This window comes from Purpureocillium takamizusanense, chromosome 1 (genome assembly GCF_022605165.1).
Source record: "Purpureocillium takamizusanense chromosome 1, complete sequence".
In the NCBI taxonomy this organism is placed as follows: domain Eukaryota; kingdom Fungi; phylum Ascomycota; class Sordariomycetes; order Hypocreales; family Ophiocordycipitaceae; genus Purpureocillium; species Purpureocillium takamizusanense.
Window position 1 is genome coordinate 1,347,838 of NC_063068.1, and position 24,688 is coordinate 1,372,525.

Here is a 24,688-nt window from a genome sequence, read left to right on the forward strand (position 1 = left end):
CTATTGCGCTTGAGACTTGCGCGATGGTGACTGTGCGTGAATTGCAGGAGGCCCAGTGACAACGAACCCCGGCCCGCTTCCAGGTTATCCGCAGCTTTAGCGGCCGCCCGCAAGCCCCACCGATGAGCCGGTGTGACTACAACGACGCAACCTAACACTGCCTGCAGGCTACTTACTTATTACCGACCGACCACCGTCTTCAAACAGAGCTGCAACAGACAACACGCAACTTGGCAGTATACGACGCCCTACTGCCGGCCGCGTCATTCCCATGTTCTACGCCCCGGTAAACAGGCACCAGTAGGTAGCAGAGATGATGGCCGGCGCTGGAGCGTGCATAAGGCGCCCGTCCTGGCTGGCTTCCGGGACCGGCGCCGGGGCTCTGAGGTCCCAACGGGCGTGGCTGCCGGCCGCCGGACGGACAGTGTGTGCATCGACAACGTGCACGCCTGCCAAAAGGCTGTTCGGACACACGTCGAGGCTAGGCGAGAGAGTCGTCAAGCCTCCCAAGGCGGTCTCGGCCGACGGACTGACAGGCCAGGCCGGGACGCCAGCCGCGTCTCACACTTTGCACAAGGTCTTTTCAGATATTGCCTTTGCTTTTGAGTGGGTGCAGCTCCCCTGAACTGAGACCATGCCACCGGCTTACTGACCGGGCTGACAGCATCGACGGCGTTCTGTACCAGGGCCATCGCGGCATCCCGGGGGCGCGGGAAATGTTGCGAGCGATTCACGCCCTCGGCATGCGCTACGTGTTCCTGACCAACGGCGGGGGCGCGCACGAGGATGCCAAGGTGCGGTCGCTGGCCCGTCGTCTGGGTATGAAGGATGACGAGGACGCCCTCCGCGGACGCGTTATCGTGTCGCATACGCCGATGCGAGGGTGGGCGGATAGCGTCAAGGAGCAGACGGTGCTGATTACGGGTTCGCACCCAGAGACGGCGCGCCAGATTGCCATCGAGTGAGTGCCATCTTATCCACGTATCGAGAAGACTTTGTCAGACTGACAGTCCCGGGCAAGGTACGGCTTCAAGCGTGCAGTCACCCCCGCGGATCTAATTCACGCCAATGACAAGCTTTACCCATTTGACAACCTCAAGGACACCCTGCACTCGCAGTCTCGGCCGCTGCCAAACGGCAAGTCGGCGTCGAGCATCGAAGACGCCTACAGCGCCGATGTTCCGCCAAACGCGCTCCAAATCGACAAGATCCTGGTGTGGAACGACCCGCGGGACTGGTCGCTCGATATCCAGGTGATTCACGACCTGCTCGTGTCTCACCGTGGATACCTGGGCACGGTGTCGAGCAAGAACGGCGACGCGACGCTGCCCAACTACGGGTGGCAGCAAGACGGGCAGCCGGAGCTCTGGATCTCGAACCTCGACCTCTTCTGGAAGACAGACTACCCGGTGAACCGCTTCGGCACGGGGGCCTTTGTCGAGGCGCTGAGGGGCGTGTGGTCGGCGGTGACGCAGGGCGCGGCAGAGCTGGAGTTTCACGCGCTGGGCAAGCCGTCCGAGTACACGTACGAGTACGCGCACGAGCGGCTGCTGCACGACTACGGCGACGTGGGCTCGGTCAACGCGGCGGCGGTGCAGCGGGGGGAGGGCACGCGCACGCGACACCCGCTGCGGAGGGTGTACATGATTGGGGACAATCCGGAGAGCGACATCCGCGGGGCCAACGGGTTCGAGCCGGCGGACGGGACCGAGTGGAAGTCGATCCTGGTCAAGACGGGGGTGTGGCGCGCGGGCACGGAGCCGTCGCACCGGCCGGACGCGGTGGTGGACGACGTCGTGGACGGCATCGTGTGGGCGCTGCGCAACGAAGGCGTGGTAGACGTAACGAGGGAGGCGCTGACGCGCGGTGCCTGAATTTTATGCTGCTGTTATGTACCCTTTTAGCGAGGCACAATTGGACGATTTAGAGTTAGATTAAGAGAGATGCTGTGTTCTCTAGACAGAATGACAGACTACGTACTACAGTACAAGACGGACGGACGGACGGCCTTGTGTGCACTTGCAGATGAAAGTATGTATGTCTCAGAAGAAGCGACGAGGACTGTGGCGCTCGATATCTGGAGGCTAGGAGGAGGGGCGAGCGACTGGCGCACGCGTCCCATTTCCGGATGCGTTCACCGACGACACGAACACACGCGACACACCGACGGCAGCAGCGAGCCGATTCACCTGCATCTGCTGCGGTGCAACCCCCCAGGATCGCCACCGCATCGTTTCAGCGCCCCGGGGGGTGCTCTGTCGCCCATGCATGCATGTATGCCGGCTGGCAACACTCACATCACGACGGTCCACGGAGAGCATCACAGTCAAATAAAATAAAATAAACTCATTGTGAGCGGTGTGCGCAGCCCAGCGTCCAAAGAAGGCGGGTGGTGCCGAGGCCGTCAGGGTGCGTGCGTGCGTGCGTGCGTGTCTCTGCCAACGTCAATTGTTGCAGGTTTTGTTGGGCGGCCGGCCGCCTTCATCAGGGTCCAGCTTGCAGCAGCAGCAGCAGCAGCACCTTGGATCCCTGCATAGGTGGCCAGCCGGCACGTTTCTGCCGTTGCGGGACGGGCGAAGAGTTGCACGCGACTGACTGGGCCTCACATGCGGGCAGGTGATGGACGGGCCTAGACTCTCTCGACAGGCACAGACGACAGCGTAGGTACAGAACCCTGGAGCGATCCTACAGGATCCAATTGCGCACAAGTGCTAGTTAATGGGAGCGCTAAGAAAGGGCCAGAACAGAGCGAGTGCCACATGGACGGGAATCTTTGTCAAAGGTCGACGCCTGACGAGGCAAGCAGGCGTCTGAAAGCCGCCATCTCACGGCCATTAGATTCACTGGACGCAGCCCTGCCAGGCCGCCCCCCCGAAAGCGTTAGGTAGGTTGGGTGGCGCCCGGGCCCCTCTCCAGCGAATTTTAGTGGCTGTCCTTTTGGGAGTTTCGTCACCGCGCAGGGAAGCCACGCCCCCCCCCCGCCCCCCTTCCCCCCTCCCTATCCAAGAAAAAGACCACCTAGCCTTGCGCAGTCTAGTAGGTACCTGTCACTCTGGTCCCGGCCTTTCAGAGCAGTCGAGGTCACGGGTCACAAGCCAGCCTCTTTTTATGTATCGTCGCCCCCTCCAAAGTTGCATGTTGCTTGCGTTCTTGTGCAACTGCCAGCAAACCCTAAAAACCTTCTCCTTCCCCAACGGCCCCAACAGATGACGACGAAGCGAGGGGAACGACATTCTTGGCAAACCTGACCTGCGTCGCGCAACCTAAGTTGGGTGCTTCGTGCTCCGTGTACTCGCATCGTACGAGGTACTGCGTAACCCATCTACGTAACCATTTGTGCTACTGTACGTTCCCCGTCCCATCCATCCCATCCCATCCCATCCCACCTGTGGGGGAGCTCGCTGCCATGCCATAGTACCCGCATGCCCGCAAATTTGTTGCTGGTACGGATCCTTTGAATCCACTGCTAACCGACTTCCAAGCTCTTCGTCCTGTTTGGCCGACTCTACCCATCCCTTTTGGTTTGCTACGCCTCCTGAGATCTTCCGGGCCACCTTGCATGCCAGGACTGCAGCGGCCTGCCAGTCGCCTTTGAATGCGACCGCCTGGCCTCCCGATCGCGCATCCCCGAGATCCTTTACGCCCCTGCTCGGCAAGAACCCACGCTTCATCGCCAGTTCGCCCCGCGAGCGACCATGTCTGACCCCGGTGCTGCTTTCCCCGCGCCCGTACCCGAGCTCGCGCCTACGTCCTCGGCAACGACACCTGCGCCCTCGCCACTTCGCTCGGCCCTCAAAGGTGACGACGATGCCACCAGGACGCCGCCTGGAAGCTGTACCCTCAAAGGTAAGAGATGAGCTCCTGCGAGTGTGCTGCGTGAGGAAATGCGGGTGCGTGAGATGGGTGTCGTGGGTTGTCGGCGTGTCCACAAATGAGCTTGCGTCGTGAGAGCATCAGACGCGCCAACATTGAACCTTGCCAGGGGCATGACCTCGGTTCTGACCTCTCAACACCTGTTCTGGTGTTACTTGTGTCTCCGTGCTGCGCTCTGGTGTCTTGACCAACAGTGACAACCTGCCCAGCATCACCGCGACCCTGCCCCCCCGTCCTTCAACCTCTTTCCATTCCAAGGATCTCATGTAACGTAAGCTCACATCCGCATTGCAGCTGTCCAGATTGCCGAACCTGTCTCTGAACCGCAGCTCGACGATGAGCCCGCGTGTCTCAAACAATTTCGCGCCGGCCCGACACGCAGATTGAGTGGCAAGGCTGCCCCATCCTCGTCCTCGAAGTCTTCCCTCAACGAAGGCTCTCCAGCGGTGCATGCCGCCGACGAAGTCGCCCACTCCACCCAGAACCACCACCACCACCATGCCAACAGCCAGTATTATAGTGAAAAGCTTTTGGCCCAGGTCGGCGAATGGCTGGAGCGTGAGAAGACCAAGGCGGCCCGCAAGCTGAGGCCTCGCCGGCACAAATCCAAGTCGCCTCCGACTGCCGAGCGGGCCTCTGCGTCTCAGCCCCTGCCTGCGCGCGAGCGGGCGGACTCAATCGACTCTCAGTCTAGCGACGTCTCGCTGGATAAGTTGGAGAATATTCTGGAGGACTCGATGCTGCGTCTCGGCTTGAGCTCCCTGCCCAAATACACCCCCAAGGTATCCCGCCCCAGGCGCCGTGCAACGTCTCGAGCCTCGCTGCAGCGCGCTGCCTCTTCCGACACCGACTATGTTGATGGCGACGCAATTGTGCCAGATTGCGACGTCTGGCTCGACAACTCCAAAACTCTGAGCTACACGGGCGGGGCCGCCAGTACCGATGACCTGGCCGAGAAGGCAGACAAGGAGCGCGAATGCTGGCTGAGCTTCAAGAATGAGATCATCCGCATCGCCCACACCCTGAGGCTCAAGGGCTGGAGGCGAGTGCCTCTGGGTGGCGGCGACACCATCACGGTCGAGCGCCTGAGCGGCGCCTTGACCAATGCCGTGTACGTGGTCACCCCGCCGGCCGATATGCCAGACCTCGACGGCAAGAAGGGCCCGCCCAAGGTTCTTCTCCGCGTCTACGGACCCCAGGTAGAGCATCTCATCGACCGTGAGAATGAGCTCAAGGTTTTGCAGCGGCTGGCTCGTAAGAAGATTGGCCCGCGTCTCCTCGGGACCTTCAAGAACGGCCGCTTCGAGCAATTCTTCAACGCCATTACCCTCCAGCGCATGGACTTGCGCGACCCGGAAACCTCGAAACAGATTGCCAAGCGAATGCGAGAGCTGCACGATGGCATCGACCTTCTTCCCACCGAGCGCGAGATTGGCTCCACTACGTTGAAGAGCTGGGATCAGTGGCAGGACAACGTCACCAAGATCATCACCTTCCTCGATCGTCAGTTTGAAAATCAAACCGGCTCAGAGCGTATGGACTCTGTCGTTCACGCCTGGAAAGCCAATGGCTACGTCTGCGGCACGCCATGGCCGTTTTTCAGGGATACCGTGATGAAGTATCGGGCTCACCTGAAGGCTGCGTACAAGGATGAGAAGACTATCAAAGATCGCCTAGTCTTCGCCCACAATGATGTAGGTTTTGAAGGCCCGACTTTTTTCTAAGACATCTGCTGACTGGAGTCGCGGCAGACCCAATACGGAAACATCCTTCGCATTCGCCCTGATGACGAGAAATCGCCCCTGTTGCAGGCCGCCAACAAGCACAAGCAACTCATCGTCATCGACTTTGAATACGCAGGTGCCAATACCCCCGGCCTCGAGTTCGCCAACCATTTCACCGAGTGGACGTACAACTACCATGATGCGGCCACGTCACATGCGTGCAATCAGGTCATGTACCCGACGGTGGATGAGCAGAAGCGCTTCATCAAATCCTACGTCGATCACCGTCCGCAATTCCCCAACGCCAGCCTGACGCCTCGAATTCGCCCCGCCGACAGCACGAGCTCGGCGCCGGCAGCGACGAGCACCGTCGGCACGCCCCCTCTCGTTCCCACGGCGTCGTCGAGCTCCATCATCGACTTCATGCTCGATGCCCGCGCCCCTCCGGGAGGCTGGAGTGCGGCCGAGCGCGAGTGCGAGGAGCAAACGGAGAGGAAGGTCAAGGAACTCTTGGAGGAGACGCGACTCTGGCGGCCCGCTAACAGCGCGTTCTGGATCGCGTGGGGCATCGTCCAGGCCGACGTCCCGGGACTCGACGCCAACAACGATCCCGTATCCGCCGAGGAGGCGCTCGCGGCCGAGGAATCCATCGCCGCAGACGAGTTTGACTACTTGAGCTACGCGCAGGATCGCGCCCTCTTCTTCTGGGGCGACGTGGTGCAGATGGGACTCGTCAGGGAGGACGAGCTACCAGGGACCTTGCGCGCTCGGCTCAAGCTGGTGCCGCGATGAGCGAGTGTCAGCGATGTAGCCAAGCCACGAACTTTTCATGTACGAATAGCGGTTATTTGTCATATAACATGGTTGAATAGGTGTGAATACTAGCGCATGTATTTCTAGCAGAACATCTGCGGGGCGATGTTGTAGACCATTTGCCCTGCATTCCATCGTCGTGTCTTCGTCAATATGCCGCCACCCACTCGCTGTCGTCGCGATACGTGACTCAGCGGACGGCACTACACTGCTTTTGTCTATGCAAACCGTCGTCATGGATCCCCTATGCAGCCGTGTTCTTATGCAAAGCAGGCTCTGTCCTCCTTCCTAAGGGCGGTCAAGTCTATCCATGCCACAAGTCTTCTAACCATCATTCCCTGCTTCTCCCTCCTTCTACGCATCGAGCTTGAGCCGGTCCAGCATCGCGTCAATCTTGCCCAGCAGGATCTGGTAGTTGATGGCGTCCGAGGCAAACTCGTCCTCCGCCATCGCGCCGTCGAGCGTACGCACCGCGTCGTCTCCGTGTTCCGCGGCGGGGATTCCGACTTGCCCCTTCCCTGGCCCGACCACGGCAACCCCGTTGGCGTCTGGCGCTGACTTCTGCTCGGCATCGAGCATGTTTTCGGTGGTCGTGTCGGTGGTGGCGGTGGCGGTGGCAGTGGCTGCAGCGGCCATCTCGGCGCTCCGGTCCGCCAGCGCGGCCGCCATGGCCGGGTCAATCTCGCCCGCGGCGGACGCGGGGAGCGGCTCGCCGTCGTCGCCCAGCATGACCTCGTCGAGGCCCGTGTCCTCGAAGCGCAGGCGGAAGCGCTCCGAGAGGTAGTAGCGGATGTCGTCGAGCAGCTCGATCGTGTCCGTCTCCTCGCGACGCTGGATGCGCGAGGCGCTCTCGCGGATGAGCTCTTGAAAGTCTGGGTCGTCGATGTAGTCCTCGAGGCGCGTGGCGAGGTACCGCGCCGCGAATTCCTCGAGGCGCTGCACGCGCAAGTCCCACGCCGCATGGATGACGTCGTAGATGTTGATGGGCTCCATCTCTGCGGGAGAGGAGGAAGGGGTCGGCGTGTCGGGTCCACTGACGCCACTCGTGTTTGTTGCCTTTGGCCCGTCGGTGTCGCCGTTTCCGTTTCCGTTTCCGTTGCCGTTGGCGGACGCGTGCGCGTGCGCGTGGGTGCGATCGACGAGGGCGTTGCGCGTGCCGCTTCCCAGCGTGCTGATGGCCACTGCGGCCTTGCTCTTGAGGCTGTCGAGGAAGAGCATATCGGCGGCGTAGAGGAGGTCGAGCGCGTGCTCCAGCGGGCAGTTTGTGTTCTCCGTGTAGAGGAACGTGAGAACAAGCTCCAGCACAGCGGGCGAGCAATCCATCTTGATCACACGGAGGTGCTCCGACCGCCGCGACTCGACAAAGTCGCCCGAGAACATCTTGTCAAAGTACTCGCTGCGGATAAGCATGGCCTTGTGTACAGGGTACAGGGCCGATTTACGAGGCTTCTTGCCGCCTGATTCTGTCCCAATCGGGATGCCCTGGCCGTTGAGCGTCGGCGCCGACTGCGCGGCTCCGTCGTCAACACCTTCGTCCTGCTCGTCTGCTCTCAGCAGCACGTCCGCAAACGCCGCGTTGTCATATTCCCATTTGATGTCGTCTACGCGTTCCGTGTCGACCACCATCTTCCCGCCGAGCACATGCCGGCGGAAGAAGTCGCGAATCTGGCGCAGCGCCCGCTCCTCCTCGTCCTGGAACCGCTGGCGCGCGAGCCTACGATCGCCGCCGGCCATGATGGCCTCCCACAGCTGCTCCACCTCGAGCTGCTTGCTGACCTTGTCGAGGCCCTTGGCAACCTCCTCCTCGGAGATGGGGCTGCCAGAAGGGACGATGTCCCGCGGGAGGTCGCCCAGATAGACGTACCGCAGTGCGATCTGAAGGGCCTCGACGGGGATGGTGGGCGCCAAGTTCCATGTCGCCGTCTCGGGCTGAGCTTCGAGCCTGCGACGGAAGTACGGCGTGCGAGACGCGAGAAGGAACTTGTGCAGGTTGAACGCCCGGCTGCCAGCCACGAGGGTGATGTCCGACGTGTGAGGGTTAGTCCGAGTGAACAGGCTAGAGATGTGTGTTGACCAGTATACGTAAGGGTCAGACGTTTTGGAGAAGTCGTATTGAAGCAACAGGTTTCGTATCCTGTCATTGAGGGCGTTGTATATGCAGCGCTCGCCCTGGAACGTATTCCTCTCGGCCAAGGCTCCTGCGACAAATGTGAGCCAGAGCACATATGATCGTATTAGCCGACTCTAACGTACCAGACTCTAGAAGCAATTGAACAAGCTCGTAATGGCCGCACAAGCTCGCCTGCCGTTGCGAAGGTCAACACCGGAGATGTCGGAAATACGGGAAGTGCAGGGTAGGCAGCAAGTTGGCGTACAATGATGAGGGGCGTATAGTCAAACTTGTCCTTGCCGTTGATGTTGACGCCGAGACCGATTAGCTCCTGGCACTTGCGTAGGTCGCCATGGCGGCAAGCGAGGAGGAAGTCCTGGAATTCAGGGCTCTGGTCGAGGGGGTTCTCGTCGCGCAGCACGCCACTCTTGATCAGTGCGCTCTCCTCCCCGAGCTTGCCCTCAAGCTCGTGCTTGCGAAGCACCATGGCGGCTTTCTGCCGAGACGGCACGGCGACGACAAAAAGAGGACAAAAAAAGGAAGCAAAGCCGGGTGGTACAATACAAAGGAGATAACGGTCAATGCTAGGGCTTAGGTAGGCATGAGTTCAGTCATGAAGCGACGGCCGCTTTAGTCGGCAGCGTTGGTGGTCCATGGTGGCGGTCATGATGAATGACAAAGCATCCAGAACCAATCTGAACAGCGATCGGCGCGGGTGCTTTTCACCTGTGGCCCCTCCGCGGATGTGGCGCGGCCAGCGTGGTGGCGGGCGCCGGTGTGGCGTGCAGCGGCGGGGCACACAAGACATCAAAAGAACCCCCACAGGGACTTTTCTTATCGATAACTCACCACTGGGGACAATGAGGGTCCCAACATGGGCGTTGCCATGGCAGCAGCCCCATATGTTTACTCCGGGCAACCAGCGACCCTGGCACGTCACGAAGATGAATGGCTGTGGTGAATTGCGCCTGCCCGCCATGGCTCGACCCCGTGCGCGCCTCATCTTCGCATGTCCCGCTTAGTCCTCGGCCTAAATCATCGAGTGCGGAAACGGCTGCTTGCCATTTCTTGACTGTTTTGGTCGCATGCACGACCGATAGCCCACACACACTCGCCTCGCTCGTCCCTTCTCGTCTGCACAGCTTCTTCATCTTCACACCACCATTCATCCATCCGCACGGCATTCCAGCCATCGCCAACAGCCTTCGTTACTAACCCCAGCAGGTATTTTTGCGGTGTCAGGCTTTTCTTCGCTTGCTTGCATTCATCCATCATTTTGCACACAACCGCCACCCCGATCCTCGTCGTCTCTGTCCCGTCGTCGGCTGGCACTCTCCCGAAGCTCGCAGAGGTGCTCTTTTATGCCTGCCTTGAGCTGCTGTGTGCCTCGTCCCGGCCGCCTGACCGTCCGCCTGCCTCATCGCGCCTATTTGACGGAGCTCTGTGGTTCCATGGGTGCGTGACGAGACGACGACGCCGACGACAAGACGCTTCATCTACGCCGCCGGACCCCGAATCCGCCCGTCCACCATGACGTCCGAGGACAAGTACGAGACGCTGGAGAAGATTGGTGAGACCTCGAGCCACCGCTCACTGCTTTGTGGAGGCAGGCGATTTCTAGTTGCTGACAGGCCGCCTCTGCACAACAGGACATGGCTCTTTTGGCGTTATCCGCAAGGTGCGCCGCAAGGTCGATGGCTTCATCATGTGTCGCAAGGAAATATCGTACCTTCGCATGTCGCAAAAAGAACGCGAGCAGCTGCATGCCGAATTCCAGATCCTCTCCCACCTCCGACACCCCAACATCGTTGCATACTACCACCGCGAACATCTCAAGCTCAGTCAGGACCTGCACCTTTACATGGAGTATTGCGGCAATGGCGACCTCGGTCGAGTTATAAAGGACCTGCAGCACAAGGGTCAGCGAGCTCAGGAGAGCTTTGTGTGGAGCATATTCAGCCAGCTGGTCATGGCGTTGTACCGCTGCCACTATGGCGTAGACCCCCCAGATGTGGGAGCCAACGTGCTTGGCCTCACCCAGGGCGGCTCGAGCGGTGCCCCAAAGGCACCGGCTGGTGCAGTGACGATTTTGCACCGTGATCTGAAGCCCGAGAATGGTAAGAGAGATGCCTCCCATGAACATGGCGAGGCTCATGTGGCTCACCTTCATCATGTAGTTTTCTTGGGCGAGGATAACTCTGTCAAGCTCGGTGACTTCGGCCTATCCAAGATGATCAAGTCTCACGACTTCGCCTCGACGTACGTCGGTACACCCTTCTACATGTCACCCGAAATCTGCGCCGCAGAAAAGTACACGCTCAAGTCGGACATCTGGTCCTTGGGGTGCATCATCTACGAGTTGTGCTCGCGTGAGCCCCCGTTCAACGCTAAAACGCACTTCCAACTCGTCCAAAAGATCAAGGAGGGGAGGGTCGCTCCGCTGCCAGACATGTACTCACCGGAGCTCAACCAGGTCATCAAGGACTGCCTCAAAGTCAACCCGGACCGACGGCCGGACACGGTGCAGCTGCTGAACCTGCCGGTCGTCAAGCTCATGCGCAAGGAGAAGGAAGCCGTCGATCTGAACAAGGCGCTCAAGCTACGGGAGGAGGCACTTAAGAAGAAGGAAAAGGAGCTGAACGAGCGTCTTGCCAGCCTTGACCGCGAAAGGAACGCCGCTCGCGATGAGATCGAGGCGTCTCTCCGACGCGAGTGGGAGGTCAAGGCACGCTTGGAGATTGATCGCCTAGCCAACGCCGAAATCGACCTGCTGCAGAAGCGCTTCGAAGAAGAGGTCAGGCAGCGCGTCGATTCAGAGCTGCAGAGGAGGAAGCCGATGGCTCCCGTTCATGACGAGATTCCCGTCGATGAGTATGCCTCCTCCGCCGCGAGATCAGAGCATCCCTATTCCTCCGTCGGCGCCGCCAGCGGCGACGAGTTCCCGTCGACGACGGACATCACTGAATATTCCCTCGATAGCCCCGACGCGTCCAAAGAGTCTAAGCGTAGCGCGCGAACGCCATTTGGCCGTGCGCAGACCATGTTTGCTGGGGTCGCGGGCACGCCCATGGATATTGAGATGGCCTCGCCGAGCCCTATCGCGATAGCCTCGCTGTCGCTGTCGCCACGCCGAAACGGCGCGACCAAGGCGCCGACGACGCATTCTGGCAACATCTTTGCGGCCCACAATGCGGCCAACGGTGACCCTAAATGGGATCTACACCGCGAGCCGACATTCCCCGAGTCGGACGACGATGACGTGATGATACCTTCTCCAACGCGGCACATCAAGTCGACCAAAAACCCGTTCACTGCCAAGGATCGCCCGGTCCTCACTTCACAAAAGTCGTGCCCTGCAAACCGCCTTAGGACCAAGACCTCTAACTCGGGTCTAGTCTCTAAGGCGGTTGCCGGCACCGCGGCCTCCACCTCGCAGCCCGAGCCTCGAACCCGCTCGCCCGTCCGTCAGATCAGCAAGATACCCTCAGTTGCCAACCTACAATCCGAGCAAGGATCCAGTGCAGGCGGCCTATCCCGCAAGAACTCCGTCAAGAAGGACACGGCGGCCGTCACTGCGGCTGGAGGCGACGCGCTGACCAAGGTGGCGGCCAAGAACAACATCAAGGGCCGCACTCTGGTGGAACTGCAGCAAGCACGCGCCGGAGGACGGCCACTGAGTGTTGTCGTTGGAGAGAACGTCAGCCCGAAGAGAGCAGCGTTTCGAGATCGCATCGCCGGCGAGAGACGAGCGAGCGGTTCCACCGGCAGCGGCAATGGTGGTGAGCCAGTCGCCGTCTGGGACCCCGAGAGGGATGAGATGCCCAGCCCATTCCTCGTGCGTCAGCGTCGAATCGCAAAGGCATAGGAGTCTCTTTTGCGCTAGAACATGGGCACCGCACCCGGCCGAGTGCGCTGTCACGCGCCGAGCTCAGGATCATGACGGAGGCGTTTTTGCATTATCATATCGCCACCTTCTTTTTCTTTTCCTTTGTCTCTTTCGCTATTACTCGCCTTTATTTGCCGTATTCCAACGGCGTGGAGCGGAAGTCGGTGTTGAATAGATGGGGGGGGGGGGGGCGGGGGCAGGTGGCATGTCACTTTCACAATCATGTTCATCGGTTGGAGGGCTGGTGCAGCTCAAGAGCCGCCGCACGCCGTTACGCATGACGGCATCTCATGGAGTTTTCGGGTTTGGGCGTTTCTCGCTTTGTGGTTCTTCCCTTTTCACGGCGCGATTCTTTGCGTGCCTTTCTTTGCCTTGAGGCGCAGCTTGAGCCCTGGCTCATCATCTTTGGTCCTGTCTGTTTCACATCATCTCCGTTGGGGGGCTCACCAGAGCAAGACACCTTGAGCAAGGGCTGCCGCGTGGTCGATATTATTGGGGGCTTCCTGGACACGGAGAGGGGAGGGGAAAGGGAAAGGGGGACGGGGTCTCAGGGGTTGGCGTTGGACAGATGCTTTGTCGATTGTAGCAGCACGTGTACGCATAGAGGGGTGCCCGCCTCGCCTCGCCGTGCCTCTCTCAGAGGCGACGGACGACGGACAGGACCCTGATGAGACATTATAAAGAATGGAACAGAGAGGTGTCCCAGGTGTGTCCCAACCAACGAGCGCGTCCGCGGCCTAGGGGATCGACCGTGAGAGAGAGAGAGAGCCTGTCGTACAGTGCTGCCGACGGCGGTGACCTGGGCATCATGCCATGCCATGCCATGCACACTGATAGATGGTGGATGTGACGCTTCGGTGCACGCAGAACCTACCTGCCTGCCCTATCAGCTTGATGTTTGGGGCGTCATGGGTGAGACGGGGGGCACCTGTCACTTGCGAGACATGTAGTCATTCCATCCAGTCACTTCTAGCATGGACGGCGGCGGTTCCGACAAAACGGCCTGCCTGCGCCTGGAATCGAACCACCACTACCACCACCACCACCACCACCGCCCGCCACCCGAGGGACACACACCGACAGGCGCACAATGTATCTTCTCCTCTCTTTGCCGCCCAGAAGATGGAAGGGGAAAAGGCCCCTGGCGATGATGGGTCGTCAGCTGGATCCTACTTGCGGGCACGGTGCAACTGGCCAACCAAGATCCCGACTTACACCGAAATTTGCACGTCGAGGCCGGCGCAGACTTGAGCTCTCCCCCAAAACCCCTCTTGCTTTCATTCAGTAGCTGTTCTACCTGGGCGTCCTGGTGCCAATGGCACCTCTGTTTGACTTGGTACAATGAGCTGCTCAGGGCGATTCCTTGCAGAAACCGCCGATCGAGATCATCTTTGTGCAGTGATACGCTTCTCGTCGGCCCATGCCATCACCACCTTTCCCCTCCTACACCTGAACCCGGTGTTCTGGTTTCGTCGGCACTCCAGCGCCGACCGCCTTTCCCCAAGATGCCGCCTCGGTCTTGGGGATCAGCAACCCTCCTCGCAGTCCACATGTGAGACAGACCCTTTTGCGGGGGGCCTTCAATGCTGGGAGAGCAGCTAGAAATGTTCATGGAGCAAATTCCACTGGGTATAAAAAGGCGGTTCAAAAGACGTATATCCCCTCCGCTGACAGACATCCATCCCTCCCAGAGACAGAAAAAGCAATAAGTGGCCAAAGTTCGGTGGGTTGTTCGTGAGAAACACCAATTTTCTAACCCTTCCGTTGCGGTGCGCCCCAAAGCGGGGATGTATCCGGCATCCGAAACAAGCGCAAAATGTAAGAGCAGAGTGAGCCCCTCAGCAGTAGCGCGTGGACGCCAGAGGGTGACAAAAGGAAACAAACAATAGCGAAAACAGGTGCGTAAACCAACGCCAAATTAACAGAGTCCCACGAGCCGTGAGGCCGATACCCATCTTTGCCCAGCCGCGAGGCCTCGACCCATCTTGGTGTTATCCAGTCCAACTTCAGCTTCCAAGATATCTCCCTCGTACATTTTGAGAAACCCGTGAACACACTTTCGGGCGAGTAGGGCGCAAAGTGCGTCGTAGCAACCAGTGCTGTGGTATTCTTTGCCCGGGCATCTTTCGCGTCGTCTTGTGCTGCCGGTTGAAATCCGATTTCTTTTTGGCCCCGTGGCCGCTGTTTGTCTACCGTGCTATGCACGCGATGCGTACCAAGACGCAGCCTGACCTGCGCCATGTGTTGCGCAAGCCGCAACAAGCGGCCACTTAGTGCTTGTGCTTGTGGGAGGAGCCGTGGCGGTGTGAGTGCGAATGGCCGTGGCCGTGGCGGTGCGATGAATGGTGCGATGAGTGTTTGTGGTGTCGGCTCGACGAGCCGCTCGTCTCCAGGTCTCTCTCGAGCTCCTCGACCCGCTGACGGTACCCTTTGACAATTTCCTTGATGTGAGCTATCCGGTCAAAATCCACCTCGAGCTCGTCGAGCTGGCGAAGGATCTCCGTGTATCGGGCGATCTCCGCGTCGGCGCCGTCAATGATGTTGCCCGCCCGGTCATACTGGACTTGAGTGAACATTTGGGCCTGTTCGCTGAGGTAGCGGATGTTGTGCTCTATCCCGGCCATGAGCCGGTCAAAGTATCTCCCGAGGGCCGTTAAGGAAGAGCTATCGAGCAGCAACAAGCCTTGGCTGCTAGCTCTGCTGGCCGCCCGGGAGCTCGTCGAGCCTCCGCCGGCGCTTCCGCCCAACGCTGCCTGACCTTGGCGCAAGAGCTGGATCTCTTCCGCCGTGAGGCCCAATTGCGTGTCTGGCACAGCGTTGGTCGCCATGGCGAGCCTGCGCGCAAGGCGCTGCGGCGCCTGGAATAAGAGGAGCTGTCAAGTCGGCCGGCGACGAGAAATGTGCGCGCGGGGAGAGTGGGCGGTGACGTTGCGGCTATTGGGCACCGACGGATGACGTTGGGAGGGGCGTCGCGGCGGATTTCGGATGCGGGCGGGAGCATGAGGTTGCGAGCGGTGATTGCCTTTGAACTGGCCGAAGTATTGCGCCGAGCATCATGGTAGTAGGGCAGCGACAGTGGCGAGGTCGACGGGCATGGCCGCAGGCAGCGCAGGCGAAGACGACGACGAGAGAGATGATGGGTTGAGTCGTGGTTTGAGCCGGGAAAAGCAAGAGGGCTGAAGGCGCCCAGCGGGATGTCCCAAGCTAAGCGCGGCTACGGAGGGGGGGTTTGGCGCAAGCTCGGCCTGGGGACAAGGTGTTAGGGCAGCCCTGTGATTGGAGAATGCCGCGGTGCAACCAGAAACGAGTCGGGCGGTTCGACGTCTCCGCGAGACAGGCTGCGCCAAGGTCGCAGATGATGGGATAGCGAGAACCAGTGAATGGGCCGCCCACTCGGCCTGCCTCCTGTTGCGATGGGTGAAGAGGCGGAGAGGGTGACGATGAAGAGACGGTGTCTGGCGCCTTTTGCTGCCACTGCCCCGGCGAGGTGGTGTGAGAGAGTCGGCTTATAGGGTGGCTCAAGCAGGTGGTCGGTCCATCTGGGGCATGCGGAGAGCTGCTGCAGGTGTTCGCGCAGGCACTGCAGGCGACTTGCAGCGAGTGGAACGTGCCCCTGTTCCTGCTTCTCTTGGACGGCGTCTCGCAGCTCGAACGGGGCCGGCGCACAGAGTCGGGCCTGCCTAGCCGTGATCACCTGGTAGTGCTTTCTGCCTGGGATCGTGCGGCCGGGTTCCAGAAAGTTGAGGTCAAACGGTGTGCGGCAAGGAGGGGAAGGAGGACGAGGACGAGGACGAGGAGGAGGTGGTGGTGGTGGTGGTGATGCGGGGAGGATGTAAGTTACTACGAGGATTACAAGGGGTGGAGGGTGATGTCGAGTACGCCAGGTTGATGGTAGACGACGTCAGGAAACGAAACGAAGGAAGGAGCGACGTGACGAACAGCACCGCGGGCGGAAGGAAGTGCACGCGGGCGGAGAGGGTGGCACAAAGAGGCAGGAGCGTTCAAAGACGGACCCGGGTTGTGTGGCTGCCCTGCCCTTCTTTCCTTCGTTCTGGCGCTACCTGACCGACCCGGGCCGCTGGATCAAGGAAGGCGCTAAAGAGCGTCAGATGCCACGCGAGAACCAACGACCTTGCTCCTGGGCAGGCACCGGACATATGGGCGACTTGCAACTTCCGTTTGTAATTGCTGAGGCAAGGGGACTTTGGTATTTCCAAGTACGCACAAGGTTACTAATAAGTACCTCTGTCCAGTCTCGCCATGCGAACCGTTGGCAGCAGCCACACGAACTGCTCCGTCCACGGGCGCTCGTGTGCGCTGAGTCAGTCAGTCGCTGCCCTGGAGGATGGCTGGCTGGCACCGCCCCTCACTTAGAGCACTTTGCCTGCCTCTGTCGGCGTTTCCTCACATCCTCTTTACATCACTTTTAACCAAGAACTGATTTCAAGGTTCATTGCACAAAGACGACGCGGCCTCCCCCTCTCCCATCATCGATCGACCTAGCCCCTCTCCTTCTACACATGCGTCGGATTGAAGACGCCGAGGGCGGCGCCGTCGAGGTTGCCACTGCGACGAGGCACAAGCCGGCGAGATGGTGTGCGACGTGCATCGCGAACTGCTTAGCGCCGGCGGCGGCGTGTTGATGGAGGAATGGAACCTGGCCAACGCCCGCCGCCGTCAACACCACCAGACGGCGCTGCAACCACCACTCTTTTCGCCAGATGATCACGAGCTACCACCGTTGATCATTGGGGTGTTAACCCCTCGCTGCCCCTGCCGTTCCTCGGCCCCGTGCTTAACAGATATCGCAGACATGGAAAGATGCTCACACCCTCTGCGCCCCGCCCGTCGTCCGCGTCCGCCCGCGTCTTCCCGCATCCTATCCCGAGCCCGTCAACGTGCCGTCTGCGTACGCTCTGCATCCCGCCTGCATCTCGTCTGCCGTCCCTGCATGCCTGCCCGGGTGCATTGCATGGTGCATGAAGCAGATAGGCCGTGGCTTCCTTGCCATGCTCTTGACAGCGGCCGAATGCTGATGCCGGCCATGGTGCATGCATGTACCTGTATGTGGCGCATCTGTGCCACTTTGAGGCATCCTCGTGGTCGTTCAAGTCTTTTATGTCTTAGAACGGATTGCTAAGGTTGTGACCCCGATGATGCCTCGGGTGGTGCTCTTGGCTTCAACACCAATGCGATTCTGCCTGTGATGTTGCCTATGATGTGAAATGATGCTGATATCGCCCAGCCCTTTGATACAGTACCAAATCGGAGCTCGCAACCCGGAATCCTGCGGCTGCAATGCATGCCGTGAAGGCCTATGCCGGTACGGTCGCAGGTGGCATGACATATGCGATGCTATCCAAGCGAGACATTCGTTCATACATCACATAATTACCGAGGCAAGAACGCTGTGTGCCATGCACATGCAGCAGACTACCAGTGAGGAACTGCTTGGCACGCACCTCTTGCGACCGTGCAAGCCCGGAATCGGGTCTGCGTTTGCCAGCTTGCTGATGCACCTATCTGTGCTAGGATTTAAATTAGCCGTTTGTCTGCTTCTTGTCCACTTGCGCATCGCACAAATGAGACCAGGGAAGTTGGAAAATGAATTAGTTTCCTGACCAATGACTGGTATCGTGGGCCGGAAGCCTGTCTCTACTCTCATCATCACAGCATTTGAACGCGAATGATGAAGGGTTAGCCAGCAAAGCCCCTTTTTACCATGTCCTAGGCATATCCTGGAGGAGAATGACTGCCGTGTCTGTCAGTTCACAAGGACGCCTGCTAAACTCTTTAGCCGAGTAGTTATGCTGGGACTTTCGAGAAAGATCGCCGCGCACAGTGGCTCGCATGTCTTGCAATATGCAAGGTCAACAAACGTTTGAATTGTTGGGAGTTGGGATTCATCCCAACAAAAGCTACATGCGACCTCGTCGTAAATCAATTTGAGCATCGCTATGATATTCAATTCACAGGATGTCCCAGGGACCGGTTATTGAGGTTTACCAGTCTCAGTGAAAAAATGGTTCGCGCAGCAGAACTGCGGTTCCATGCCCTTCATTCGGACCTTTACTTCAGACAGCCCTCGACTGACGAACACTATAGCTATCCCCTTGTACCATACAACCTGCTCAAGATTCAAGAAGGTCCGTGGTGGGGGTGTCACCAACAATCTTGCATAGAGTGCCAAGAGGCTTACTTTCCGGCGAATGCAATGAAACTCCGGCAGCTTCTGAGCCTGATGAGCACATCCCCGCACACAAAGGAACTCTAACTTTGTAGGAGGTCGGGTCGTAGGTACCCCTGGCTGCTCGGCGGTACACTGCGTCGTCATCGTACTGTTGGAGGAAGAACCGGGGCTCATATTGTGAACACGAATTTCAGTACGAGTACGACCCAACGCCAACGTCCTGAGGAATGATGCAGCCATGAAGTCATGTCACGTCTGCATGTACTTGGGACACGCCAAGGACGCTAAGCATAGACACCTGGATTACACTGCAATGCCTCGATGCACATATAGGCAAGCATCGAAACGGATAGAGGATCCGACTCGGGGGGCTCATCTGATGCCCGTGCTCTATGACGTGCTCGTGTGTCAACAGGCATCGAGCCAGGCCAACCGAGCACATTGTTCCATGGTGACAGATAGGTCGTTCATACGGTTAACGAGATGAACCCGGATAAGCCCCTTCCGCCGAGGCGAGTGCGTCGCGGACGACCCCGGTTTGCACGGGAGATCCTCTCCTCTTCATGCGCCGCGCGAGCAAGGATGTACTCATCTCTTAAAGCCACGCCCTGTTGCTCTCCTGCTGCAGTGAGCTTTTCGTACCGTACCCCAGTTCGTCTCAACCAGAGACAATAGGGCACAAGCAAGGGGGGGCACGGACGAGGCGGTGAGAGATAGATTACGTTTTGGTGAACAAAACACGATCACCAGACGCCCCCGTCTAATCGAGATGTGGGAGGCTAGGGAACCAGATCTTGGAGAAAGAGATCCTCGGCAACTTTACAGCCCGTTGTCTAGACCGCCAGAAAAGGGTACAGGCCAGACTTGGGACGTCTCAGTAACATGTCGTGGAAAAGGGGGTCCGGCACATGCAAATGCCCGGCCCGGATCTGCAACTGGGGAAGGTCAGGATGACGAGGAGTGGTGTCTCTCTTTTTCCCTTTCTGCTTCACGATATGACGGGACGGCTGACGCGCTTTACAGTGACGCCCCTGTCTGGTTTTTGTTTGCCACCGGGAGAATATGCTCTGATTGAAGCCGGAGGGGAGGGGAGCGGAGTGGTGGTGAAGATGATGATGAAGCATTGCATGCACATCATGCAGTTCCGGCCCGGGGTGGTCCGTCGTGAGAACGTAGTACTGCTTCGTACTTGGTACGTACAGCACTGTACAATACCATGCGCGCGCGGTGGTGCGCAAAAAGGGCCAGGTGGAGCGCATCATCAATACAGAGAGCCTCCTTCCGCTCGATTGGGGAACAGGTTTCAACGCTGAGACTGACGTCCAAGGCTGGTGAAACGACGAGGCTGAAAGGGGGAGGAACACGATCGCATACAGCGCAAGGCATTGACATGGGCGCAAGGTGAAACGCCCCCCGTTCGGATCGTGGCACGTCTGGCACCTGTCTTGTCACACCCGACTCATTGACGATGGGGTTTAGTATTTTTTTTTTCCTTTTGTTTCTGCGTTTCAAAATTCGTCACCCCGTTTGGGATTTTTTTTTCCTTTTCTTCTTTTGCTTCCTTCAGACCCCTTTCTTCGGGGGAGGCCGGGGCAGGCAGGGAGGGGCCGGGGACAAAGAAGCTTGCTTCCGTGGTAACTCAAACCGTGTCGCTCGGGTTGTTGCTACCCCGTGTTTGTCGTTGGGTCAAGATCAGACACCACCATCACCACTACCACCACCAACCTCATCAGCCAAACTCGCCTCAGTAATGTCCGCCTTCGCCCGCCGCTGTGCCGCCTCCGGGGGCCCGAAACCCTTTCTGCCGCGAAGCTAGACAACAAGGTCAAAGGCTAAGACAGCGCGTTTGGGAAGAACCTTTTTTTTTTCTCTTCAGATTTTTTTTTGTTTGGATCGCGCGGGGAAGGGGGGAGCCGGAACCAGAGGCTCCGAGGCGTAGCGACGGCAATGCGTGGTCGTTACCTGTAGTTAGTCGGCCATGTCGTGCTTTGGCGGACGTATCCGGGCTGACGATCCGGGTGGAAGACGGACGCGAAAGGGCGTGCATGTATCGCCCGTGTTTCTCGCCCAGTCGGTGCGGTCGAGACCGCAACAACGAATGCTCTAGTCCCCCGTGTAGATGGCATTATTTGCGCATGGTCTGGGATGGTGAATGTCACCAGGGAGACGCGAATGGGTTTGAAGTCCCAGCACGTGGCCGGCAGATGCACGTAGCGTCGCGCATCGACGCATAGCGGCGAGCATCATTCTGGGTAACTCTTACTAGGTAGTGCTAGGCGTACAGTAGTGACTCAGTAGTAAGTCAGTACCTTAGTAGCCTCGTTGCTAGATTGGGCTTTGCCTGGAGCGTCGAGTTACTAGTTATTTACTCCGGCGCCAAAAGGTTGAATGAATCTACGTATAGGGCTTGCACTGCACTGCAGCGAATTGCAGAGAGGCTGGCTACCTCACGCACCGGAGATTTGCACGGAGCCCGGGCGGGGTGATGTGATGATGGGACGGGGCCCGCCGCCCGAGGCAGAGAGAGCTGTCAAGTCAAGTCACGGGCTTAGAAATCGAACGGACGCGCCGGATCAGCCGTCAGACTCGCTGGCTGGCGACGTGCGTGGCGCGCGGCGGCCCTGCTGGGGCGGCCGGCTCCGGCGACCGGCAGCGCCCAACCCAAACCAAGCAAGCCCTCAAGCCCGCTTTTGGCTGGCTGGCTTGCTTGTCCTGTCCATCTGAGATGAGCCCCCCCCTCCTCTCCCTTATTAGTCGAGGGGAGGGGGGGCGTGCCGATACCGTAGCAACAATAAATCCACCCAAAAAAAACAACAGGAAGAAAAGGAAGCCAAGTAGTAGTTAGAGCCAAGATGGAAAGATGAAGAGATGGGCGGACACAAGAAAGAGCGGCCGGCGGCTCCACGATATGTCACTGGCGTCTCGGTCAACCTAAAAAAACCCCGGTAGCGCGAGAAGCGCGCGCCGCCCGCTCGCCCGCGCCACCCCTCCTCCTCCTCCCCCTCCCCCTCCCCCTCCCCATAGAAACGTGTGACATTGTGTCAAAGTCGAATAGGTAGGCAGGTAATGTGTGCTGCTGGGATCCAGCGGCTAGCTCCCGCACGTCAGCAGGCTTACGTGGGTTCGTCACCCCTATAACCGGAGACGGGTGCTCGTATTGTTGCTGCAACGTTCCTGAGACGATGCGTCGCTCGGGCACGCCCGCCCGCCCGCCCGCTGGTGGGTTATGGAACGAGGCCACGACGACGACGACGACGGGCAAAGTCGCAGAATGGCCCATTTCTTCTATAGACAAGGGTTATCCAGGCTATCAGCGATACGAGCACTACGTACGTACTTCATATGCTGGAGTAGGAAAGAACAAGGAAGTAGGAAAAGGAGGAGGGGGGGGGGGGGGGAATCGTCATGCTGGACGCTTGGTGTTGCACAAACGCGGAAGCTCCGCCGTGCGCATCACGGAGCACGCGGGCGTGCCGGTACCGAGTCGCGCTTCCGCCGGCGCCGCTGCCGCGGAGTCGCTGGCTGGCTGGCTGGCTGGCTGGCCGGCCGGCCACCCGCCCCCCGTTGCCGTCCTGTCTCCTGTCAGTACCGACCTTATTTCCCCTAGTAGTGCTCGACGATCGCACGGATATAACGACCGCCTGAATGGTGGTGGTGGGTAGGTAGGTAGGGTGAATCGTACCCGCCGCTAACCAGACTTCTGGAAAATGTCCGTGACTCCACCGGCGCCTATTGCGTTGCGCGTCTCCGTGACCGAGTCGGCAAGCAACCCGCGGGCGAGTCGTTGATCAATTGCGATGGCCCAAAATCAACCCAAAAAAAAAGGGAAAGAGAAAAAAAACAACAACAGAGACAAACATGGGTTTGTGAAAAGACACGCCCCCCCTGCCGTCTTGATTCGAGTCGATCCACCGATCAGTTCCATTCCGAGATCCACCACTGCCGCAAGGCTGCCCATGCCCAGGTGGCATTTCCTCGTTGAGAGGAGGCCAGCGCTTCCCCACACAATCCAAATTCTGCAGCAGGCAGAGCGGCGGCGGCGGCAGTGTCCGTTCGCCGACCACGGGACGCCGGCCGGCCGGACAGGCTCTGTCCTCAGCCGGGGGAGGGAGGGGAGGGTCGCCAGCTGTTGTCGCCGCCGACGACGACGCGTGCCCTGAGCTAGGCTGCATTCGATGCAGTTGTCCGTGCCCGTCATGAGAGAGGTGCGCGACTGCTATCATAGCACCAATCTATAGTACCCTCGTAGCATTTTTTTTTAAACCCCTTCCGGATGAGGGGCGGAGGGCGCAGCTTTGATGTCAGGGTGCCGGCTGTTATAGCAGGGTCCCCTTATATGATGCGCAGAGGTGGTACATGACTGTGCCTAGTAGGTTAGTAGTAGCGGCGGGGGCCTTGCTTGGGACTGGTAGTAGTAGTAGCATGACGGATGGAGACGAGTTGCCAGCGCCAGAAGAACCCCGGTTCATAGTACCGTTCGTCGTGCCTTGGCCCAAGAGGCTTGATGTGTTGGGCCCTCGTAATTTCGTTGGTCTTGTCAAAGCCTGTGCCTATAGCGCCAGAACTCGACGTGACCAGACAGATTCGAATTGGTGCCGTGTTGTTAGATAGGTAGGTGCCTCGTGCCTGCCTGCCTGCCTGTGCAACCCGAACCCTTGCCTATACTACTACCTAGGCAAGGTAGCATGCATGACCCTTGAGGCGCGCCTCACACGCGGCGCCGCACATGGCGCGTGGCAGGCGGCTGCTGACTTCGCTACGTGCTAGGTTACGTATTTCAGGGTCTAGCCTGGACGGGGTGGGTGCAGGGGCTGGCTGGCTCGTCGCCATGTGCGCGCGAAGCATCATCGGGGGGGGGGGGTCCCAGCCAGGCACGGAAATCAGTCGATGCCGCCGCCATCACTGGCAGCGCTCGCTCGCTCGGGAGCGACTCGGCAAAACAGCTCCAAGCTCTAACGTTGCGGCGGCGGCGGCGGTAGCAGCAGCAGCAGTAGCAGCAAGATCGCCAGATCGAGGAGAGAAGAAAAAAAGGCTCGCTCGGCTAAATGCTTCAAAGTGCCACGGGGTCGGTCGCTGGTAGAAGCGGTAGCTAGCACCTCCACTAGGTACTAATTGTGGTGCGTGCTCCAGCAGCTTTGTACGTACCTGTAGTGGGCGGCAAGGACGCTGGTTATTGTGCGAAGTACCTTACCTTACCTTACCTTGGCCTGGCTGGACCTGGCAAGCCTGCACCAAGGTACTAAGGTGGCACCACTTATTATCCTCCAAAAAGCCGGGCAGCCACCGACCAGTGCGGTGACTCGCATCTCCAGTGACCCCCATCTTGTCCCAGCCGTCTGGGTTGGTTGACGATCGCCCGCCCGCCCGCCGTGCGTGCCCCTCTCCACCCATCATCCAGGCGCCCCCCCCCCTCCTCTCCCAGTTTCCGCCCCGCTCCGCCGCAAATCTGGGTTCCTCCTTTTGGCTCCTCCTCCGCGCCTCGCCCTTCCTCCCTTACTCTCTCTGACTGTAACAATGGACCCAGTGCTGCGGGCTCTGTCTCTCTCACCTTCTTGCCAAAGAGGGATGCTCAAGCCGTTGCAATCCCAGAACCCCCCCCCCTTCCCGCCTGAGTATGTAGTAGCAGCAGCACCCCCTTTGCAGTTTAATGCTCAGCTGCATGCAGCTTTTACATTTTACATAGGCACAGACGCTGGTGAGAGAGGGCGGTGAAGGGAGCTTCCCCCGGCATACTCTCGTGCATACTACAGTGATGGATGCTCACCCCAACCAACCAATCCGGACAACCCGGCGCTCCCCGCGTGCTGTTAGGGACCGAAGGAGAAACGACACGACCCCTCCCTCCCCGCCTTGCCTTGCTCCTCTGGCCGCGGCTGGCGCGCGTCAGAGCGAAGCAGCAGGTTCTGTAGGTGCAGCAGAGGTGTTTGCGGCTGCCCCCCTGTGGCTTTCGTCATTGTAAGGTAGTACCACCCAGGCTCGCTTCCCCGTATGTATGTGTGTGGCGTCCCTGACTCGACAAGCGAGCCCGGCCCGGGAGGTTCGGGGTCCCCCCCTGTGGCGTGCACCAGCCATCAGTGTGTGTTTGGATGCTC

At 59.3% G+C, this 24,688-nt stretch overlaps 5 protein-coding genes across 6 annotated transcripts; 3 read left to right on the forward strand and 2 right to left on the reverse strand.

The window, feature by feature from the left end:
• Window positions 1–173: 173 nt before the first annotated feature.
• JDV02_000460 (uncharacterized protein) lies at window positions 174–1,980 on the forward strand. Its single transcript, XM_047981267.1, has 3 exons — window positions 174–606; window positions 665–961; window positions 1,022–1,980. Exons 1-3 carry the CDS (start codon window positions 314–316, stop codon window positions 1,872–1,874), a joined length of 1,443 nt encoding a protein of 480 aa, XP_047837225.1. The 5' UTR covers window positions 174–313; the 3' UTR covers window positions 1,875–1,980.
• Window positions 1,981–3,114: 1,134 nt separating this feature from the next.
• On the forward strand, window positions 3,115–6,498 carry JDV02_000461 (uncharacterized protein). The gene is made up of 4 exons (XM_047981268.1): window positions 3,115–3,344; window positions 3,483–3,846; window positions 4,168–5,567; window positions 5,625–6,498. Exons 2-4 carry the CDS (start codon window positions 3,696–3,698, stop codon window positions 6,387–6,389), a joined length of 2,316 nt encoding a protein of 771 aa, XP_047837226.1. The 5' UTR covers window positions 3,115–3,344; window positions 3,483–3,695; the 3' UTR covers window positions 6,390–6,498.
• JDV02_000462 (uncharacterized protein) lies at window positions 6,448–9,188 on the reverse strand. Its single transcript, XM_047981269.1, has 3 exons — window positions 8,786–9,188; window positions 8,664–8,712; window positions 6,448–8,608 (listed from the first exon to the last, which is right to left on the reverse strand). Exons 1-3 carry the CDS (start codon window positions 9,005–9,007, stop codon window positions 6,765–6,767), a joined length of 2,115 nt encoding a protein of 704 aa, XP_047837227.1. The 5' UTR covers window positions 9,008–9,188; the 3' UTR covers window positions 6,448–6,764.
• A 350-nt stretch (window positions 9,189–9,538) lies between these two features.
• KIN3 (Non-specific serine/threonine protein kinase) lies at window positions 9,539–12,582 on the forward strand. Of its 2 annotated transcripts, XM_047981270.1 has the most exons (3): window positions 9,539–10,090; window positions 10,170–10,637; window positions 10,698–12,582. In XM_047981270.1, the coding sequence occupies exons 1-3, from the start codon at window positions 10,051–10,053 to the stop codon at window positions 12,383–12,385; spliced, it is 2,196 nt and encodes a 731-aa protein (XP_047837228.1). In that variant the 5' UTR covers window positions 9,539–10,050; the 3' UTR covers window positions 12,386–12,582. The 2 variants fall into 2 exon arrangements, with proteins under 2 accessions (XP_047837228.1, XP_047837229.1); XM_047981271.1 differs by having other exon boundaries at window positions 9,539–10,637.
• Window positions 12,583–14,676: 2,094 nt separating this feature from the next.
• On the reverse strand, window positions 14,677–15,234 carry JDV02_000464 (uncharacterized protein; the record flags this gene model as incomplete). The annotated part of the gene is made up of 1 exon (XM_047981272.1): window positions 14,677–15,234. One exon carries the CDS (start codon window positions 15,232–15,234, stop codon window positions 14,677–14,679), a length of 558 nt encoding a protein of 185 aa, XP_047837230.1.
• Between the last annotated feature and the right edge of the window lie 9,454 nt (window positions 15,235–24,688).